At 41.0% G+C, this 20,045-nt stretch overlaps 1 protein-coding gene across 3 annotated transcripts in view; it reads right to left on the reverse strand.

The window, feature by feature from the left end:
* mdn1 (midasin AAA ATPase 1) overlaps positions 1-20,045 on the reverse strand; it is a 28,039-nt gene that overhangs the window by 5,254 nt on the left and 2,740 nt on the right. For all 3 annotated transcript variants that reach the window (XM_085937102.1, XM_085937103.1, XM_085937100.1), the window contains exons 10-82: positions 19,767-19,945; positions 19,608-19,689; positions 19,295-19,390; positions 19,114-19,226; positions 18,717-18,865; positions 18,536-18,596; positions 18,244-18,455; positions 18,055-18,158; positions 17,763-17,907; positions 17,476-17,572; positions 17,290-17,403; positions 17,062-17,209; positions 16,823-16,930; positions 16,535-16,686; positions 16,284-16,462; positions 16,005-16,213; positions 15,784-15,930; positions 15,456-15,597; positions 15,242-15,376; positions 14,971-15,109; positions 14,749-14,881; positions 14,480-14,610; positions 14,262-14,400; positions 14,061-14,175; positions 13,713-13,943; positions 13,429-13,626; positions 13,098-13,306; positions 12,898-13,020; positions 12,587-12,784; positions 12,357-12,464; positions 12,094-12,282; positions 11,927-12,016; positions 11,599-11,862; positions 11,260-11,524; positions 11,033-11,192; positions 10,838-10,954; positions 10,562-10,770; positions 10,345-10,493; positions 10,050-10,249; positions 9,719-9,942; positions 9,529-9,642; positions 9,304-9,433; positions 8,929-9,035; positions 8,684-8,817; positions 8,430-8,596; positions 8,102-8,222; positions 7,779-7,992; positions 7,466-7,706; positions 7,250-7,373; positions 7,009-7,173; positions 6,718-6,929; positions 6,262-6,649; positions 6,063-6,175; positions 5,160-5,829; positions 4,904-5,065; positions 4,494-4,770; positions 4,162-4,400; positions 3,961-4,056; positions 3,675-3,769; positions 3,451-3,575; positions 3,237-3,389; positions 3,044-3,153; positions 2,866-2,939; positions 2,591-2,768; positions 2,368-2,512; positions 1,956-2,102; positions 1,745-1,871; positions 1,564-1,669; positions 1,307-1,422; positions 831-1,217; positions 539-765; positions 330-464; positions 59-258 (exon numbers count right to left, since the gene is read on the reverse strand). In XM_085937102.1, the coding sequence (XP_085793228.1) occupies positions 59-258; positions 330-464; positions 539-765; positions 831-1,217; positions 1,307-1,422; positions 1,564-1,669; positions 1,745-1,871; positions 1,956-2,102; positions 2,368-2,512; positions 2,591-2,768; positions 2,866-2,939; positions 3,044-3,153; positions 3,237-3,389; positions 3,451-3,575; positions 3,675-3,769; positions 3,961-4,056; positions 4,162-4,400; positions 4,494-4,770; positions 4,904-5,065; positions 5,160-5,829; positions 6,063-6,175; positions 6,262-6,649; positions 6,718-6,929; positions 7,009-7,173; positions 7,250-7,373; positions 7,466-7,706; positions 7,779-7,992; positions 8,102-8,222; positions 8,430-8,596; positions 8,684-8,817; positions 8,929-9,035; positions 9,304-9,433; positions 9,529-9,642; positions 9,719-9,942; positions 10,050-10,249; positions 10,345-10,493; positions 10,562-10,770; positions 10,838-10,954; positions 11,033-11,192; positions 11,260-11,524; positions 11,599-11,862; positions 11,927-12,016; positions 12,094-12,282; positions 12,357-12,464; positions 12,587-12,784; positions 12,898-13,020; positions 13,098-13,306; positions 13,429-13,626; positions 13,713-13,943; positions 14,061-14,175; positions 14,262-14,400; positions 14,480-14,610; positions 14,749-14,881; positions 14,971-15,109; positions 15,242-15,376; positions 15,456-15,597; positions 15,784-15,930; positions 16,005-16,213; positions 16,284-16,462; positions 16,535-16,686; positions 16,823-16,930; positions 17,062-17,209; positions 17,290-17,403; positions 17,476-17,572; positions 17,763-17,907; positions 18,055-18,158; positions 18,244-18,455; positions 18,536-18,596; positions 18,717-18,865; positions 19,114-19,226; positions 19,295-19,390; positions 19,608-19,689; positions 19,767-19,945 (12,162 nt within the window). The remainder of the gene's footprint in view (positions 1-58; positions 259-329; positions 465-538; positions 766-830; positions 1,218-1,306; positions 1,423-1,563; positions 1,670-1,744; positions 1,872-1,955; positions 2,103-2,367; positions 2,513-2,590; positions 2,769-2,865; positions 2,940-3,043; positions 3,154-3,236; positions 3,390-3,450; positions 3,576-3,674; positions 3,770-3,960; positions 4,057-4,161; positions 4,401-4,493; positions 4,771-4,903; positions 5,066-5,159; positions 5,830-6,062; positions 6,176-6,261; positions 6,650-6,717; positions 6,930-7,008; positions 7,174-7,249; positions 7,374-7,465; positions 7,707-7,778; positions 7,993-8,101; positions 8,223-8,429; positions 8,597-8,683; positions 8,818-8,928; positions 9,036-9,303; positions 9,434-9,528; positions 9,643-9,718; positions 9,943-10,049; positions 10,250-10,344; positions 10,494-10,561; positions 10,771-10,837; positions 10,955-11,032; positions 11,193-11,259; positions 11,525-11,598; positions 11,863-11,926; positions 12,017-12,093; positions 12,283-12,356; positions 12,465-12,586; positions 12,785-12,897; positions 13,021-13,097; positions 13,307-13,428; positions 13,627-13,712; positions 13,944-14,060; positions 14,176-14,261; positions 14,401-14,479; positions 14,611-14,748; positions 14,882-14,970; positions 15,110-15,241; positions 15,377-15,455; positions 15,598-15,783; positions 15,931-16,004; positions 16,214-16,283; positions 16,463-16,534; positions 16,687-16,822; positions 16,931-17,061; positions 17,210-17,289; positions 17,404-17,475; positions 17,573-17,762; positions 17,908-18,054; positions 18,159-18,243; positions 18,456-18,535; positions 18,597-18,716; positions 18,866-19,113; positions 19,227-19,294; positions 19,391-19,607; positions 19,690-19,766; positions 19,946-20,045) is intronic.

Here is a 20,045-nt window from a genome sequence, read left to right on the forward strand (position 1 = left end):
TAGCTAAGTTTCAAATCATTAACTAGACAAGACAATATATTTGACAAAATTCTCAAACCTGGAGCTTCTGCGTCTTAAAAGAGTCTGTGTGTATCTTTAAGGAGCTGAGGAGCCTCTCCAGCTTGGCGTTTACATCTCCCAAACACAAAGCCTCCACATCTGCTGCCAGCTCCTCTTCCAAGTGATGGGTGAAATGTTTTGGCTTCAATAAGTCTCCCACATCCTCTTTGTCTACCTCTTTGCCATCATTCACTGGATCTGATTTCCAAAAAATGAAATATTAAAAACATAGAATGACACTAGTTATCTTTTCGACGCATTATTCTCACCTGGCTTGCCAATTTCCTGAGCGCTTTTCTCATTTGTCTCCCTTCTCTTCACAAGTGTCTGGACAGCATACAACAAGCTTTTTATGGTTGCGTCCAGATCAGCAGAATACTCGGAACAGAATTCAGATGGGTCATCTGGAAAATCAAGCAATAAAAAAAAAAATGTTTCACATTTTCTGCAGTAGAAAAATACAGTTTTGTCAATCCACCTTTGGTAGGTTGTCCATCTGAGAGATGTTGATTCTTCCAAGAGGTGAACTCAGTGATGCTTTTCATTGTTTCTTTGTGAACAAACTCGACGCTCTGGATGAAGGCTGGCATGAGGTGCTTATTACTCTGACATGTTTCTGGCATGAAGAGCTTTTCAATTTCACACAGCTGAGACATCACAGTTGCCAGCTGGTCAAAAGCCGAGCAACACGTAGCGAAATCCTTCCTGAAATTAATCGAGCCATTTAGTGTGGATTTATCTTTTATGACATTCCCAGAAGAGCGTCTTACCATATCAGAAGTACTTTTTCCGAGTTCTTCTGTGCTATTTGATGAAGCGTGGTCTTTAAGTTCACCATCTGCTCCAGCATTGCAGCGACACGCTGGTCGACCTGTCTCCAGGTGGCATCTCCTTTCCTCATCTGGCAAATAGGAGCCTGATGGCGAGCTGCCATTGGAGATGTGCATCTCAGAGAGTCCGACTTGTCCTCCTCCTGTGGTTGAAGAGCTTCGGGACAGCACTGCATGAACCAGGACAGCTGCTGGAGGAGGATTGAACACTGGGCAGCATGAGCCTGGCCTTTGCTGACCCAATTGTTAAGAGATGCCTGAGGTAGGAGTGTGCAGTCTTCTCTTTGAGTTTGGTGTTTGATATCTTGGACTGTGCTTTTTAGCTTCCTATTGATAAGAGAAGAAAACAACATTCATTGAAATATTCTCCTCTTAAATAGGTTAGATTGGATTTGGTAGCAAGGCAGGCAACAAACCTCAAACGGACCCATTGCTCAGTCAGCTTGGTCAGTCGTTGCCTTTGTCTGAGGAGTAGTTTGAAAAGGTGAGATGAAAAACCTCGGCATCGCTCGATGTTTCCCAGACCCAGGTCCTACAAAAACAGAGAGCCATACAAACACTAAAGTGTTTTTCCATTTCCATCTTTTGAAAGTTGTCAGCTTCAATGCAACATACTAATGATGCCCTATTGATGTTTTAAAACAAGAAAGATAAAAAAAAAAACATTTGTTACTTTTTTAGCATGCTGGAGCGCTGTCTTTAGCACGTTCATCCTAGCCCATGAACGATAGAAATAACGCTGACATCCATCCCACGCGGTGATCAACTCGGAAAACAACCTAAAATATCAAGAATAAAAATGCAATCAAAGGACACATAACTACATCGGGATCACATTTTAGAAATAAACTCACGTGGTCTCAGTAGAATCGGGGTTCATAACAGTAGCAAGAGCGGTGCTCAAATCCAGCGGCTGTATGCAGAGAGTTTCCTCTTGGTTAGCTGTTTTGTTCCATACCAAGCCTTTACGGTATGACAAACCTTATGCGACAATGAGAGATAATAGTGTGACATTTTTGAATGGTTGAATTTTTGGGAATTTTTTTATGGGACAATTAAAATAACCTATTTCGGCGAGTATTTTGAACAGGCCAGACAGAGCTCTCTGTTTCTGCTGCAAGATGTTTTTGGCCCGTGCTGTCTGTTTCTCTTTTTCAACTGACGTGTCAATGCTGAGTTCTTGCATTTCGTTGAGATTTCTCAGGACTTCACCTAAGGAAGAAAAAAAACAAAAAAAATCTTAATGCAGTTTGGTTTTTTTTATGGTGGGGGGGTACAAATAAATGGCATATTTATCGGACAGAGTCTCGAGAGAACAAAACTGAAACCTGCATTTTAATTGTAATTTTTAATGGAACTTAAAACAAATGTTTCAGGTTTTTCTCCACTTTAATGTCGTCATGTAGTAATTATAATAATTCAATAATAATAATCATTTGAAACTTTATCACACATGAACTAGCGAGAGGTATATTACCAGTAAAAATGTCCAGATCTTCTGTTAACTCCATTGCTGGGTGTTTCTTAAGATGTTGGACACATATTTTCTTCATCTTTCTGGCCAGAGCAGGGAGACATTCTTGCAGCAATTCCAAATTGACTCCCTCATCTTGACCCTCATTCTAAAAAAAAATCCCCAGATCATCATTAATGCACTCAATCATTTTGAGTTATTTACAAATCGAAGATAAGATCCAAACCTGCTGGTGGACATTTTTTTCTGGCAAGGCTTTCATGAGTGCCTGATGAAGTCGGTGAATATGTGTTTCTTCTGGATGGATATCAGTATTATTAACGTTGTTTTTCTGTTCTACCAGAAAAGTAACGCAAGGGCCATTCAGAATCTGCTCAAACTTCTTGATAAACTTAAAAAGGGTCCTAGACGGAAAAGAATTACAAAGCAATGGTAAATAATAACAAACAATATTTTTAAATAATAGCCAGAACGGCACTACAGTTTTAATTAATATCTTACCGATGTGTCTTTTCCACCGACTGCTTGATAGACCAGAAATTGACATCGTTCCACTTTGAGATCTTGACAAAATCCTGAGTCAAATAAAATTGAAATGATTTTTTTTTTCTTTCATGTAACGTTACAAGACAACATTTTCTACGTTTTATATATTACAAAAAAAAATACTGCTATGTACCTTGAGCTCCTTCTCAATGGGTTGCCTGAGCTCTTTGATTTTGTTCTGAATCCCGTCTGAAAATTGACTGTAGTATTTGTGCAGGTTCCACAGAAGATTAGCCAAAGTAACTGTAAAAATAAGGCAATATTAAAGCTGTTTATTATACTTCCAACCTTAAACAGTCAAATCCTGATAAAAGGGGCAATCTCACCTTGTCCAGGCTGAATGGGTAGCAGAAGGAGGTGGCAGTGAAAGCTGAGGAACATAGTCAAGCGGGTATGGAACTCGCCTAGACTAGAACTCTCCACGAAGGCCTGAAGTGTGGACGACAACGAGGAGAGCGACAAAGCTCCCGTCTCTTCGCCTAGACACGACAAATTGTCATTAAAAATCCATTACACAGAATGTGACCTTTTTTTACGTACCTGTACTAGCATTCATCATGTGATCCTCCAGATATTTGGTCAAAAGCTGGTAAATCGAGAACCAGTGCTTTGTGGATTTCTCAGTATGCCTTTCCACAGCATTGTCCAGACTGCCTGACCAACAACTGCCACAGAAGAATGCATTCATGTCTACAATTACTACTGTACAAAAAAATAAAATAAAAGAGAATATTTTCAAGGTTTTCCGGACTATATCGTCTTACTTTAACTCCAGTTTGTGCCACTTGATAATGAGCTGTGTTATTGGTGCTATGTTGTTCTCTAGTGAAACTGCACGGCTTGCATTATTCTCCCAATCCTGAGAAGAAAAAAATGTATAAAAATTAAAAAATATAATAATACTAGTAAATATCTAACATATGGGGAATGTTCACTGATTTGAATTTTTTTCTTAAAATGCTTTGGTGAATTATTAGAAAAATCTTGTCAACTCGTAAATACTTTACAAGTCTTTTCAATATTCAGTGACATCAAAAAGTTGCATCTTACTTGTGCTTTACTCAGAAGTATCTCCAGGCCATTGAGGAACTTTGCCAGTGGACTGGCCAAGCTGAACGCCATGATCCTCTCAATCACCACAATCAGCTGACAACAAAAAAAAACCACCCAAACAAACACATCTTAAAATTAAATTCCATTGTAGTTGTACCTTCCACAATAAATCTCAGACAACCTTTATTTTCTACTGACCTGCACAAGTGCTGGATGCTCCGGCCAATCTTCAAGCCTCTGTTTTACCGCTGCCATCATTTGTTCCAGAACGGGAAGACAGAGGCGGGCCTCACTGATATTAGGGTGTTGATAAAAATCATAAGGCTTTTCAGAGTTGAGAACCATAATATCTGATCCTGTCAAGCCTTGCACTGTGTTCTGGAGGAGAGTTGACAAGAGCAGCTCACTGCCTGTAAACTGCTGGTTTAGTTCTGCATCTGTATTAATAAAAAATAAAAAAACCAAAATCCCAATTTGGATTTAATTCTGTTTTCTTTTGCTCAATGTGGATTTCCAATAAGAACACTCACCAATCAGATGATAAAAGCGTGCAACCAAGGGGGCAGCTATTTGGTAAGATAAAAGCAGGGCTTTGATATAGTCACTGCTTTGTCCGTTGGGTGATCGGTTCTGATACCACAATGCTTGGGCATGACCTAGACATAGGCGCCGATGAATTTCAACGACTGTGTTCATTGCCGGAGTTGAGAGAAAACTTCTTTCGTCAAGAATCTTCCCGGCATCCTCCTCCTCCATGTCTGCATCTGTGGGGCCCTCCAGGCTCAGAAGAGACATGTCTGCAAAGTCCTGGATGGAAAATGAATGGATCACATCTTCAAATTCAATGAATCAATTTTTCTTGACGATAAACCTAGAAAGTCTATTTTTTGATCTTTCATCCTGTACTTGAATTTGCTTAGTGTGAACATAACTTTAATACCTTGTCAAACTGAGGGAAGAGATATCTGAAGTCCTTCTCCTCTTGCTGGTCCTCAGTCAGTCCTCCACCATGCAATTGACTGCGGCTACGATAAAGACAAGCATCCTGCTCTTCTTGGTGTCTCTTCTTTTTCTCCATCTCGTCCCATTCGTTAACGAGAGCCTAAAGGGCGTCGTAGCAAAGACAGCACAATAACGACGACATGCAAGACAATGATTTGACCCAGATTAAAAAAAAAAAAAAAAGTAGTTCTGACCTGACAAATGTGCCTAAAGATGTTTCGTGTGTCATCACTGAAATGTCCTGTACTAAGTGTGTGGCACTGCACAAAGAGAAGAGCAGCGAGAAGCAATGTGGAGCTTGGCAGGTCTTCATGATTAAGATCTTGTTGTGACAGTAGCTTCCTAAGACTCTGTAAAATTCCCAGACATTCTTTGGAGCAGAGGAAGTCAGCATGGGCGAGGTAAGATTGCAAACTGGGGGATAGAGAGGGAAAGGAAAGGAGGCAGGACACCAGTTTGGAAAGTGTAGGAACGTCATATTGAGAGGGAGTCATTTGGGAAGCCACCAGTTTCATGCCGTATCGGAGCTGGAGGATTCCAGTCTGCATTGGGCCGACTACATCGGGGTAAAGAGGATAGTCCTCTTGGAGTCTCTGGAAGAAGCACTGCTGAGAGTTCTGCCACACAATCTCCTCCTTCAGCAAACTTTTTATCGCTGACCGGGATAATGTCGAGGAACTCTGCAGAGCCCTCTGGAGACGTGAGAGAAGATCCTGCACTGCAGATGCTTGACCGATGCTGCAGAGGTAGTGTTGGAGGTCCTGGAATAACCTTCCGTAGTTGGGTTCCTGGGGGCGAAATGCTTGCTTCCTGGAAAGCTCGGCTACTTGCGCCTTGACCTGCTGCATACGGATCCACAGGTACCTACAAATCAAAATAAGGAGCATATTGCTGAGTTCAAAATGCAGTTTTTTTTAAGGAGCCATGTGACAACGTGGCACAGGTAGAGATGACATCTTAGTTGGAACAGCTTAATCTAAATTTATTTATTTTTGAATTAATTTTGTATTTATTTTAATTTAGTTTATTTATGTGATTATGTATTTACTGATTTATTTATGTGCGTGTTTCTTTCTTTCTTTCTTTATGATTCGGACCTGATTCGAGGATGCTGGAGGCCATCAGTGGTACTCGACTCCCCCAACTCTGCTCCAGTCATGAGCTCAGAGGACAAGCTTCGTACTTTCCACTCCGTCTCCAGTGTGGCAAACTAAAAAGAAGATAACTTCTATTGCAAGGTGTGTCTAAAATGTTGTCCAATAATCACAATTAGATGACGAAAACGTTTGCTCGTACCTCCTGCTGGGCATATGTGAGTTTGTAGGCCCTTTTGACAGCTGGGTCAAAGATGGTCTGGGGTACCCATAAATTGATATGGACCAACCCCATGTTGACCCAGAACACACCAGCGCAAGCCACAGAGTCGCCGCCTTCAATTTTGTTTTCAACATATTGCTTTACGCAGGCAATGCAGGCATCCAGTACTCCATCAGGGAGCAATTTAGGTTGAATAAAATTACGGAGAATTCTCTGGATCTCCTCAGCATCGATCAGTGGGTTGGATGTCTCAACCAGGTTCTCGCAGCAGTCCATGTAAACCTTCTGCATGTTGGGAGGCAACAGATGTGCCATGCTCTGCAATTGTCGACGTAGGATGACACCCTGGAGCCTCAAATCTGTGTATCTTAAGACATATTGATGTGATCAGAGAATCAGAAGTGTGTCGTTTGACAGTATTATAATATTGCCTACCTTAAATCTGCCACTGCTGCAAAAGACATATTGTCCCACAAGATGGCAGTCAAGTCCCGGAGCTGCTGAGTCTGTTCCTTCCATTCGCCTAGGGTCACGTGTGAGATGAAGAGAGCAGTCCCTGATGGTTCCCATTGACTTCCAGTCGCACTGCAGTTGAGCACGCCCAGTGCGCAATGTGACCACACAGCTTTATTTAATAAAGCTGGTCCCTATAAAAACAATATCATATGTTGTCTTAAGACACTATTAGTGCAAATATAGATCAAAATATATGTGAAGAGCTAATACCATATTTTTTGCTTCATAATGTGGCTCTGAATGTGGATTTTTGCTCGGATTGAGTGGATCCCATTTCAGCCAACGGTCAGGATCGGATGTTGCGGTGTTTTTCCAAAGAGCAGCCAAAGCTTCAGATAGTAGCTCACACCACACAAACTGTAGTTCCTCTGCTGGCTGTAATCATAATTCATCAAAATGTGTTTTTGTGTATTAAAAAAAGTATACAAAAATAAAAAAGAATTATACTTGCCTTTTCACTTCTGAGCAGAAACCACAATGGCTGAAGTTGAACGACACTCATTGGTGTGGACTGGAGGCAATAACGGAGATGTTTGGAGACTTCTAGGCGCAAGCTGTCCAGTGCTTCCTGGTCACTGTAAATTAATTAAGACCCCCAAAATTAAAAAATTAAAAATAAAATCACACTCATAGTTTTGTTTTGTTACGTTATAGAGTTAAATTTTACCCAAGTGACAACGATAGCTGCAAGAAATCTGTACTGAGCCTCAGCTGGTTGAGTACAGCCACTTCCTCCGTCAAGGGCCACAATTGAGTCCTGTGGCGAAGATGTTGTAATTCTTGTTGAGACAGAGAGATTTCTCCTGCGGGTCCATCCTCTTCAGACATACTGCGGGTCTCCAAGACACCACAGGAAGTCATTTGCTGCTGCTGTTGCGCCACACTTGACACCAACCTCTCCAATATTGCTAATGGGTAAATACATCAAATTTTAGTTATTATTTAATTCACTCAAATATGTATACTGTATGAAATCGTACCAGATTTTTGTGTATCCAGCTCATTGTTTGCCAGCAGAACGAGTCCCCAGGCTTCAAGCAAGCTTTCTTTAATGTCCACACGAAGTCCAGCCACCTGAAGACAGACTAGGTCTTGCTTCCAATTTCTGAAGGTCTGATCAAAAGTGAGTTCTTTCACTTCCAGGGCTTTACTCCAAACTCTGAGCTGTGATGCGCATTTTGCAACAGTCTCCATCTAGAGAACATATGATTGTGGATTTTCAAATGACATTTTCATCTGTGTCAAATCCACCCAAATAAATACGGGGAGTTAAAAATTAATTTCTGACTTGAGGGTTTCAAACCTTGAACGGCAGAGATTTTCCAAGTGTTCTCTGGATGCCTTTTAGAGCTGTAGTCACAGACACTGGAGTAGACAAAAGAGTCTCAATGGTTCCTGCAACTGCCTTTAGCCCATGGTAGCATCTGAGGAAAAAATTTATGATAATAATTAGGGATCAATATCAGGTTACTGTGCACTGAGGCTTGATTTAAATAATAATAAAAAAACAATAATAGTAATAATAATTTCTAGAAAAACAAGAGGGACATTGCAGCAAGCGGTTGCTGCTTGGGTATAAATAATAATAATAATAATAATAATAATAAATTATTTTATTTTGAAAAGCTTACTCTGATGTGACGTCAGCATCTCCCAGCAGAAGCAGTGGCAGAGAGAAAATGAGGTGCTTTTGGACCCACTGCCAGTGCAGAGACATCACTGCAATCCCTTGAGTATCTGCTGGCAATATGTTGCAAACGTTCCAGAAACGGTCGAGCCACTGGAGGAGCTGTAGGATCTAAAAATGACATCAAAAGTTGCATGAGAAATACATATATACATAACTCAAATCCTGAGTTTTTTTTTGTGGCAGCACTAATTTAACCTCAAGCATAACGTGATCTGAGATGTACGTCTGTCCACTGTGCATAGCTTGCAGCGTGAAGGAATCCCACAGACGAAAAAAGCTGTGCAGGTGTATGAGCACTGGATGAGGCAGGTGACCAACGTCCACTGTCCCTGTATTGGTAGAATAACCAAAATACATTTTTAGATTCCTGCAAAACTTACAAGGCAGTCAGGAGGATTTTAGGTATAAAGAATGTATCGACTTGAATTCCCTGTGCGGACCTTTGGAGAAGGCTGTGGCTATTCTCAGGGCGCAGTTTTGATCTGACACTTTGGCAGCACACTCGCAAATTACTGCCCTCTCTTCTCTGTCCATCAGCAGGGTGAGCCTGTAAATAAAGAAAAATATATTTTTTTTGGGGGGGGGGGGGGGTGTAAAAAATTGGTTTAACTTAGAAACTGTATGTGCATTTTAAAAAAAAATCACCTCAGATATTTTGAGTAAAATATTTCAAATTAATATGACCGACATATAATTCAGACATGAAATGCTTAAATTCTCAAGTTTAAGATAATTACATTTAATAATTAATTTTAAATGACAATTTTGACATGACAAATTTAAGATGCATAAAATAATAACAATGCTTTACTGACCTATTAGCAACTGCATTCAGCTCCTCCAGAAACTCCAAATATCTTTTCTCATCCTCAAAGTTACACTTGTTGGCTAAAATGTCCAAGTACTGCTTGTTCCAGCGCATGTCCACCAGAATTCTGTACTCATCTGCGGAGACATGACAATGGCGGGCGAGTAATTATCCTGAAATTATTTTTAAAAATGAATCCAAGAAAAGAAGATTTCAAATGTGCAAAATTTACCAATAATTTGTGGTTGCAGCAGCTCAGCAAGGGATTTTCCCTGGGCAGTGAGTTGGCAACTAAAAACAGCCTTGAGAGCTCGTTTTCCTGCTTCCACTTGAACCAAAGCCAGATCTACAAAAAAACAACAACAATGTTTTAGATTTAATCTTAATGAGTTGTGGTTAGTAGCTCACGTAGAATAACAAACCAGGAGCGTGCGTGTAGCTCTTTCCAATATGCGACAGCCAGCAACTCCGCATGACCCAGTCTCCATGCGAGGCACGCTCTGTGACAAGTCTAACTGCAGTTGCTATCATCTGCAGCACATGTCCTTGCTCCAGATTGTCCCTTCTCTCGAAAAAGACCAGCCCTTCATTTAAGCCACTGCTCTGGAGTACTCTCTGGAGATCAATCAAACTTAGCGGGCGATTCCTTTTAAGATAGCAGAAATTTCATGTAGCATTAGACACTCACACTCAACAGCGATAGGACATGACTAGATAAAGATACCAAAATATGTTGGGATTCATGACCCTTACCGTTTACCCTGTAAACTGAGCGTGTTGAGGCAAAACGACAACACCTGCCCATCTCGGAGGACTGTTGAGAAGCAGGAATCCTCTGTGGAGAGCAACGCAGAAGGGAAGCTGTCAGGCCATACACCGGCACAAAGTAACCCAGTGTCCCACTTTTTGGTGTCCAAAATAGCCAGCTGCTGCTCAATCAGTTGCTGGGCGAGCTGGGGAAAAAAAAAAAAAAAGACAAACCCTTATTAGTCAAAATTCTCTCAGGAACATTTCGCAAACATTGCATTTCAGAAGTTATTTGTGATACCTTTTGTCTGACAGTGGTACTTTGACTGAGGGAGTAAACTTCTTGACAGGCATGCCGCAGTGCACTCGGTAAATCCACGCCTCTTTGTAGCTGGCAGAACAACAAGGTGGCAGCGTGGAGCATTGACGCCACCGACGACACAGGGGATTCTTTAGAAACAAAAGCCGCACTTAAATTTTATGGACTACCAAAGTATCAGAAACTTACGGATGCTTACCCCAGATGGCAGTTTTGATGCTTTTGTGGGTTTTAATTAGAAAATCACACACACAATCGCCGGTCGCTCCCGCAGTGTGAAGCAGCGTTTTCAAATCCAGTGAGTCCCAGGAGATTCCGTCATCATCCCCAGGGATGTAAATTTCCACCCCTCGGTTTCTCATGGCCCTGGAGAGTTCTCCATGCGTAGGGTCCATTGTCAGGAATAATCTGTTTTGTTAAAACAATAGCATTTTAAATATCATTCATAAAATCAACTTCAAAATTTGAATACAACCTGAAGTTAGGGTGAGGTGTAATTATTGGGATCTTTCCATCTATGACCCCACGCTCATTAATGCTGAGAGCTCCACCAGGTTCCAAAAGGGCATTGAGGCGATCTAGGACCGAGGCACTGAACACAAAATCAAAATCATTATTTCTTCAGTCCAAGCAATTATAACTCCAGGAGGGGAGTAAACGATTGACTTACCTGCAGAAGTTAGCATTGTCCATGAGCAACCAATCACCTGCTTGCAAGGCTTGGATTAGCATTCCATCTAACCACTCAAATCCTCCATTGGTCCAGCCATTCTCCAATTGTGACATATGGTCCTTCATTAACATGAAGTCCAGTTTCAGCTTTGACATGTCTGGAGGGTTAAAGCAAAAGTGTCACGCATATATACAATACATAGCACATTATGAATGCTTCATTACCTGTGAACACTTTGAGCTTTGTGTTCAGTTTTTGCAAGAGCCGGATGATGACCTCTAGTTTGTTGAGAGCCTCAGAGGTCAATGTCCTTATCGAGCTTTCCAGTTTCTCTTCCCTCATCCAGTGGTTAAAGAGGCCCCATGTCTGGAGGAGAAACTCTGTATCTTGAAGGCAGACATCCAGCGACATCAAGCCTCGCCTTGCTACCAAGGCAACCAAGTAGGACACACTTTCAAGAACTTGTTGCCATGGACGGATGATATCCATCTAAAAAAAAAAAAAATAGTCATCATCGACAATAAAAAAAAATAAAAGATGAGCTGCATCTTGAATCCACAAACCTGTTCAAAGCCTCCCAGCAACTCTGTCGTGTCCATCGCACTGTTCATGGGCATGACCCGGAGGTAGTTTCCGGTCAAGAGTGCAAGTAGTCTCACCAGGCTGGTCTTTCCACTACCCGTTGGTCCAACCAGTATGGTCATCCAGTTCATCTCAACACATTTCATTAGCGACTCAAGTGGCTGCAAGGCTTGATGTGTGATGGAGAGGGGCGGATCTAAGCTCACAGGAGCCCCGCCACTTCGTTGTAGGACAGAGAAGCCCACCTAACAGGGATAAATGAATTTAACGTTTGGACGTTGTTGGGATTGTTTTATCATTTGGATCTACCTGCAAGCTGAGTGGGGTAATATGGAATTGTCGAGAACCCGTGTAAGGTTCGAAGTCTTCTCCGAACACTTTCCTGAACACTGCCAGAACCTGTGCAAGAAGATGCATGAGTGAGAATTGGGGAATAAAAAAATAAATAGATCAAAATAACAATGTGAGAAAATAACCTGCGCCTTGTCCGCCTCTGTTCTCATCTTGTCAGCGTATACCAAAGCCACATGTTGGCCAGGGTTGAAAAATCCTGTGGACTGGTCTGCCAGCATTAGCTGACACCAGCGAAATATGTCCCGTAGGTTGAACTCCCAGGGGCTTCCTTTTTGACCCCAGTGTCGTTCAACAGTCACCTCTTGGAAAAGCTATTGAGACACAAAGTATACGTAGAGTAATATAAATATATGATATACACTATTGTATAATAAAAATAACCTACGCTGTCACTGAATTCCACCATTTTAGAAATGATTTCTTTATCAATGGCCGGAAAGATTGAATTTCCAATGAACTCCATGTCTTGGCTTGTAAGCTGGTCAACATACACCTGTAAAAAAAAAAAAAAAAAAGAAGTTTGTATTATATTATTTATTTTTTACAAATTGTTACGCATTAGATAGAAAATTGCAAATAAAAAAACAAGTAACATATTTTAAAACTTTTTCCTACCTGCGTGAATCTGTTAAGGAAGGATTTAGGAAGCCCTTTACGGCCACCACCTTGTGTGTATGGATTCTGACAACCAAAGATTTTCGTCCTCTCCTGTTGAACTTGGAAGGTCATGCCTAGCTCAGGAATGTAGATTTCTGATCTGTGATCAAAGCAGGCATTCAGTCCTTCCAACACTGTCTGCGATGCTAGATTCAGCTGTTAGCAAAAAAGCAAGACAATTTCATTGACATATGCACACACATACAAAAAAAAAAATAGAAATAATTAAAATAAAATAAAAAAATCAAGGAATTATTTCAAGTGTTTACCTCATCAAGGAGAACCCAATTCCCTGCTTTCAAAGCAGCCAGAAGTGGCCCATCACGCCAAGCAAACTCTCCTCCCTTCCCTCCCTCTACAGGTAGATCAGTCCCAAACAAATCTGTGATATCCTGACAAACAAATATACATTTTCAATTCTGTAACATTTCACATCCAGGTAATACAGTTATATGAACAAATACTTAACTGTTTGCTCTGACAAGTTGATTCTAACCAGATGGTTCCCTGAGGCTTTTGCCAGTGCCGATACAAGACTAGTTTTCCCCACACCGGGCGATCCCTCCAACAAAACAGGCCTCGGAAGTTTTAATGCCCGCAAAAGCCTCTGGACATTCATTGCGGTAGTGCCTGCTGCAATGGTGTAGTCGGACAGGTGATTGCTCTCAGCCAGAGGACCTGTATAGAAAAATAAATAAATATCAATAAGTGAAGTGGAAACAAATATGTATTATTATGAAATATATACGAACAAACAAAAAAATCTATACAGCTGTGAATCCTTTCCATTGAAACTCTACCTAAGGGAATGTAGAAGGGGTTGATGCCAAAGAAGTCTTTGCCCCACTGAGGTTCTCGCAGAAGGCTGTTGTCGTAGATTCTTAGTGAATCGAGTGTCTTCTGATCCATTTTTTTGATTTCGCCCAGGCGTTTGTGCAAGAAGCCCAAGCACATCTTGCGTGCCGTGATAGCGTTGTTGGAACTGGACACAGTGGTTCCTTCAAAAGTAAATGGAAAAGTGGCTTTTTAAAAAAAAAGAGAAAAAAAATCCTATCAAGCAAAAGGAGTAAGACAATTTGCTTACCTGAACCAATGCCATCAATATAAACAAGACATGCAGCATGGATGAGAGCTTGAACAGTGTCTTGTTTGAGGTTCCACTCTGTATCTCCTTCCTCGTCATCCCGTTTACACACAGCGTTGAGGTAGTTCACCCATGAAAGTATGTCTCGGACACTGATGATACAATGATGGCCGAAATCCTGGAGGCTCAACCACTTTATGAAATCCAGGATCACGTCTGCGATATCACCCTCTATTTGGGACAATTTAAAAAGAAAAGGGAAGAAAAAAAAACTTACACACATGCAAAAAGATCGGATCTTCTCAAATAATAAGTGTGAAAGAGGCTCATGTATTCAACCTATTTTACCATTTAGTGATAGCCCAGTACATAGATTGTGTTGGATGATCTGATGAAGCTCAGTCCGCTCATTGCTTTGTGTGCACCAGATCTCTGTGAAACGGTTTCTGAGGGCAGGAGAAAGCTGTCCAAGTAGAAAATGTAAGTCAAGACATTTGAAAAAAAATAATGTACTAAAAGCATGCACACCAACAGTAGTGCAGTTTCTACCTCTTTTTTTCCAAAGTCTCCCCCAGGGTTCATGGTGGCAACCAAACGGAAACCTTCAGCAGCTCTGATCAGCTCCACATCGTTGTCGTCTCCACTGCCTTTCTCCGCCAGGACGAGTGACTTCTCTATCTCTAAAACACTGACAATAGAAATAAACATGGTTGGGACTGCCCTCAATGGATTTTGTACAGAGGTCAAACTTTATGCTCCCTATGTACCTGTTAAGTCTCTCAAGAACAGAATCATCTGCCAAGGAGATCTCATCCATTAGGAACACACCACCTTCTTTCATGGCCAAAACCAAGGGTCCATCGTGCCACTCGAAGAGCTTGCATTCATCACCGTCAGCCTGTAATTATAAACAGATTGTCGGCCATTAATTTTATGTACAGTAATTTCTGGATTATAACCGCGCCCCCCCAATATAAGTCACACCAGCTAAAATGTGTGGAACATTTTTCTTCATAAATGAATTGTGAATCAGCACCTGAAGGGAATGTCGGACAGGTCGCAATCCTCCCAGAAAGTCAGATGTTTCAATGTGTAGGTGGCAGTTGACACAGAAAAGCTTCTTCCCAGTCACGGCGGCATACAACTGGCAGATTGTAGTCTTGCCACATCTGAGAAAGTTGTGGGGCAATGGTTGAGACATTAGCATGACTTGTAAATTTTTTTTTTTTTTTTAAATCTGCAGATTGCAACACCTTACCCAGTGTCGCCAACAAGCAGCACAGATTCACCAAACCGAAGTGCTCGTCCAACTAGCACAGCTAGCCTCCTCATGCTACGTGTCCACACAACATGGTGAAAATCCTCTGGTACCCCAGCAATGCTATCAACAAACGCATCTGTCAACCAGAGGATGGACAAGAATGAGAATACGATCTGAAGTGGCACGATCGATGCCTTTGACTCACATCGATATATTAACCGGTATTGTATTCATGGCCATTATTATTGCCTTTATTTGGTTTACTCACTAAACTGGTTGGAGACCTGTTTCTGAGAGAACAGGTTTTCTGGGTTCACAGTCCTCTTAAAATTCTTCTCCAGGATAGACAGGATGGTGGCTTCCTCCTCAGGCTTTCTAACACGTCCCGCCAGCAACATATACCCTGGGGAAAAAAAAACAAAAAAACAAACAAAACAATAATTAGGGTTTTAAATCAACATAGGCAACAGATTAAGTCTTACCATCATCAGCTAAATGTTGAAGCCAGTCTTGAGAGGCTTCATTCTGCTCTTCCAGCCTGTAGCGATCTGCCCAGCGAAACAGATCCCTGAGGGTAATGAAGCCATGTTTGCCTGCAAAGACAGAAGAGCCTCTGCGCAATGACTGCAGCCAGAGAACATGAACATATGGTCAGAATCGTCAAAAAAAAAAAAATAAAAAAAAGAAATTAAAAAAAAAAAGATATATACATCCTCATAATCATTGCTATTCCATCATTTCCACTTTTCAGCCCTCTAATAATATTATAAAAGCTATCGCTACTCAAATTTGAACCCAAAATAGACATACCTGTAGATCTGTCATGACTTTGACTAGTTTGGTGCAATACGATGGAGGCATGCTACACCGCTGATGGAGGATAATTTCCAGCTCTGTGGTAGGTAGCTCATCAAAATGCAGCTCCACAAAGCGGTTCCTGAATGCTCTGGAGAGAACCTGTGATTTAACGAGAGGCGCGCATCAACGGGTTTCAACTTTTTTTTTTTCCCAACAATGGAGTTCAGCCATACCTTTCGACCTCCATAGAGACCAGGAGGATTCTGGGTAGCAAACAGCATGAATCTCGGGTGAGCTTTGATGACTTCCTGTGTCTCCACCACAAAAAGCTCCCTGTTGTCATCCAGCAGTCTGTTGAGGGCCTCGAGAACATCGGTGGGGGCCAGGTTTAATTCGTCGAGGATGATCCAGTAACCTTTCCTCATGGCGTCGATGAGAACGCCTTGCAAGAGATCCAAACACATTAACGCACCCAATCAGTCATTTGTTGATGATCACTATTTGGGTCTTACCCTCTGTGAACACCAGTTTGCCCTTGTCATCTGAAGAGTAGCATCCAATGTATTCCTGGATGTCGGTGTGCTCGTGGTTGTTGATTCTGACACAATGGTTCCCAGTCGCTGTAGCCAGCCAGCGGATTAGACTTGTCTTCCCCACGGATGTTTCCCCCTGGATCAGGACCGGGTGAGATCTGTGATGGGAGTGACATTGTCATTTTGGAATAAGGTTGTAACAAATAAAGTATTGTTACAGATGCACCTACCCTGAAGATACCACTCGAGCGAGGTCCCGTAGGTTGAGTTTGACTGAAGGCGTGAGAATGTAGTTGGGATCTAAAGTTGGTTCTAAGTCGCCTTGAGACACCCAGAAGCCTTCGACTGCCACACATGGTTTGCCTAAGGGAGCCAAAATTGGCTAAAATAAATAGAGAGAATTAGTGTGGATAAAAATGGAAACAAAACAAAAAAATCAGTAAATTCATAAAAAAATTAAACAACAAATCAGTGCCTAAATAATCACCTTCAGTGAAGATACTTCTGAAAATGCTTACTTGTTTGAGACACTTGGTATTTCCTTTCAGAATGTGCTGAGAAACCAGTTTCTGGACCACGGGATGGGACGTCCTGTCTAACTGGGTTAGAAAGCTGAGGCAAAAACCCTAGAAATATAAAATGGATGATTTTTACCACGTACATAGAAAAAAAGCAGAGATAAAAATCTTTAGAACCTGCAACATCCCAAAATGAAGGCAGCGTTTTATTTACACGAATAAATTCATTTTTTTCATACCTCATAAAGTGAGCGTTGCACAGTACCGCACGGGTTTGCTGCAACAAACTTTAGCGCCCTGCATAGTGTGCGCAGGCTGTAGTGGGGTCTTTGACCCGTCCCATCCACAAGACGTGTTGTGGCTTCCTCTCGTACTGCCACGTAAAAACTGCACATACAAAAATATACAAATATATATTTTTTTTCATTTCTCCAAATTTGCATCATAGAAAAATCATTTGTAATCACCTTATGATTCCATCAATTAAACTCCTGCGAGGATTCAGGTTTTTGAGGTAGACTGAAACCAAGATTCGAAGGTCTCCCTCGTTTTCCAGCTCCTCGACATACAGTTCTGTAAACCTACACAAAAGACACGTTACCATACATAGATAGTAATTTAGTATCATTGTTGTTGTTTTTTGTTCATTATACCTGTTCCTAAGGCCAAGAGGCAGGTTTCTTTTCCCCACATCAGTCGCCGGGTTCATGCAAGCGAATAGTCTGAAGTCTGGGTGTCGAACGAGAGGAGCTAGAGCAAAACCAGTCAAACAAATAAAATAAAATGTTACTCACATTATAGTGAAATTGAGACAGCCATTAAAAATGTTCAGGATTTGAAGAAAGGCTTACAAAGAATTGCCCCCCCCCCAAAAAAAGTATTTCCCAAACAAACATTCCATCCTTGTGAAAAAGAGCAGGTTATCAAGTAAACAAATTACCTAAATCTCCACGGTCCAGAAGAACTAAGGATCCAGCACTGCTCTCAAGCAGTCCACTCAGACACTCTAGGGTCTCTGCTGCTGCTAGATTGATCTCATCTAGTAGAATCCAGTCGCCCTTCTTCACAGCTTTGGCTAATGTTCCCTATATTAAAAAAAAAAAAAAGGTTTGAAACTGCTTCAACCCAAGAATGCATTTTCATGACAATTTCATATTGAGATATTTATATTTTGAATTGAGAATTTATTTGAGGTAAGAATGGTTAAATTGTCATGGTTTTAAGGTCTTTACCTCCACAAAAGCAAAAATCATGGCTGTCTCACAGGCTCGAATCTGCTGCTGAATTTGACTGAGTTTGGTTGCCATGAATTCCCACTTCTCCTTCAGTAAGGCAGCTATACATACAGAGAAGAAAAAAAACAAGTCAATTACACAGGACAACAAGTTTTATAAATAATCCAAATAATTTTCACTTTTTACCACTTGGCTTTCCTTGCAACTTTTTAGTGACGAAAGATTTGCAGACATGGTCCATGAGTTTGAGTAAGTCATGCCAACGTTTTTCCCTGAAGCATGTCTGCACGTGACCTAGAAAAGCTAAGTTTTGCTTCCTGGAGTAAGTCTGAGAAAACAAGTCTTCAAAGGCCTCCCGCAAAGGGAGTAAGATCTGCCTGTGGTCTACTGGCTTGTACCTAAAAAAGAACATTTTAGGTATAATTGTCAAAACGCTGAATTACGTTTGGTACCAAAATAGCAACTTTTGTGGAATTACCCGCCAAGGAGGTCGGCTGTATCGCTCTGCTGGTTCATGTTTACAACCATCAACTTTTGTCCTGGAAGAAATGTAGAATTCAAAAATACATATTAAAAGGGTGATTCACATTTGAATCAAACAGATTAAACACTTGGCTATTCTGCTGGTCTCATGTCTATTCAGGAATCCAGTTGATCACCTGTAATTTTGGCCAGATGTTGTATGGTGGTGGTTTTTCCAGTCCCAGTCTCTCCCACCAACAGTACAGGCTCTTGTTTAGCAATACAAACAGTCAATCGCTCCAGTAGAACAGCAGCTGGCCGAGTTGCAGCAAAGGTTTGGTGATCACTGCAAAAATAGAAAATAAAAATAAATAAAAATAAATAAAAAAAATAAGATTAAAAAAAAAATGCTAAATCACATTTATGTGTTTTTCATGGTGTTAATTGTCCATGAAAAATAACGAAGTCATTAAAGACAAAATGTTCATTTTTTTGCTGGAGAATTTTGCAAAATTTCTTACGTTCTACTTTAAAGTACACGCGTGGAAAGAGGTGGTAAAAGAAATTGCTTGGTGTGTTAAATGTCCCACTTACATACTCAGCTGCGCTGTTTTAGTCTGCTTTCGTATTAGGGTCACTCTCCCCACAGAGGCCTCGTGCTCAGTCAATAAAATGGCAGGTTGATACATCTGGCAGTAGTGCTCCGCCTAAGAGCAAGATCAAAATGTGTTTCCGTCAATGACAACATTGTATGGAATATATTTCACCGAAATACCTTTTCTTTGGAGATATTGAGCTTGCTTCCAATTATCTCCGCCATGCATAGTTGTTTTTCAGGGTTAGACATCATGGCTGTGAAGCAATCGAGAGCCTGGTTGAAAGAAAAAAGAAAAGAAAAGAAAAAATATTACTTTCATATACAGAAGCTAAATCATAAATTGAAACAAAATTTTAACCAAATTAAACTTTGTCTGTTTTTCTATTTATTCTTTTATTTTGGGAAAGTGACCTTAACGGTCTCACCACTCAATCAAAACATTTCAACTTTCTGTGAACGATGATTCAAAATTGCGAGCAAAATCCCTCACCTCTTGAAACACATGATGGGCGGACGTTGAAGAAGTGTTGTTAAAGTTAACACTGATCCTCTCACACCATTTCAGCAAATCTCTAGGGAATGATGAAGACACAATAAAATGCAACACAAATATAGCATGATACATCATAAATAATAAGCCGATTCCCACCTTAAGGACAGCGCTCTACCCTCCAACAAAATGGAACTCTCCTCAGACTTGAATTCTTTATTTTCATTGGGGCTTTCGGAGCATGACGGCTCCAAATGGATTTCCCCAGTGAGGTCGCAGTAGATATCCAATAGACGATCTGCCACGATTGTCAGCGTTGGGTACTTGCTAATAACCAACTAAAAACACAAAACAGATCCAATTTCCATCTGATTTGTCCCCTCTATGCAATTCATTGTTTTTGTCACTTCGGATAATCAGGGTTTGAATCCTCCATTT

Source organism: Syngnathus leptorhynchus, chromosome 18, assembly GCF_054491065.1.
Source record: "Syngnathus leptorhynchus isolate UIUO chromosome 18, UIUO_Slep, whole genome shotgun sequence".
Taxonomy (NCBI): domain Eukaryota; kingdom Metazoa; phylum Chordata; class Actinopteri; order Syngnathiformes; family Syngnathidae; genus Syngnathus; species Syngnathus leptorhynchus.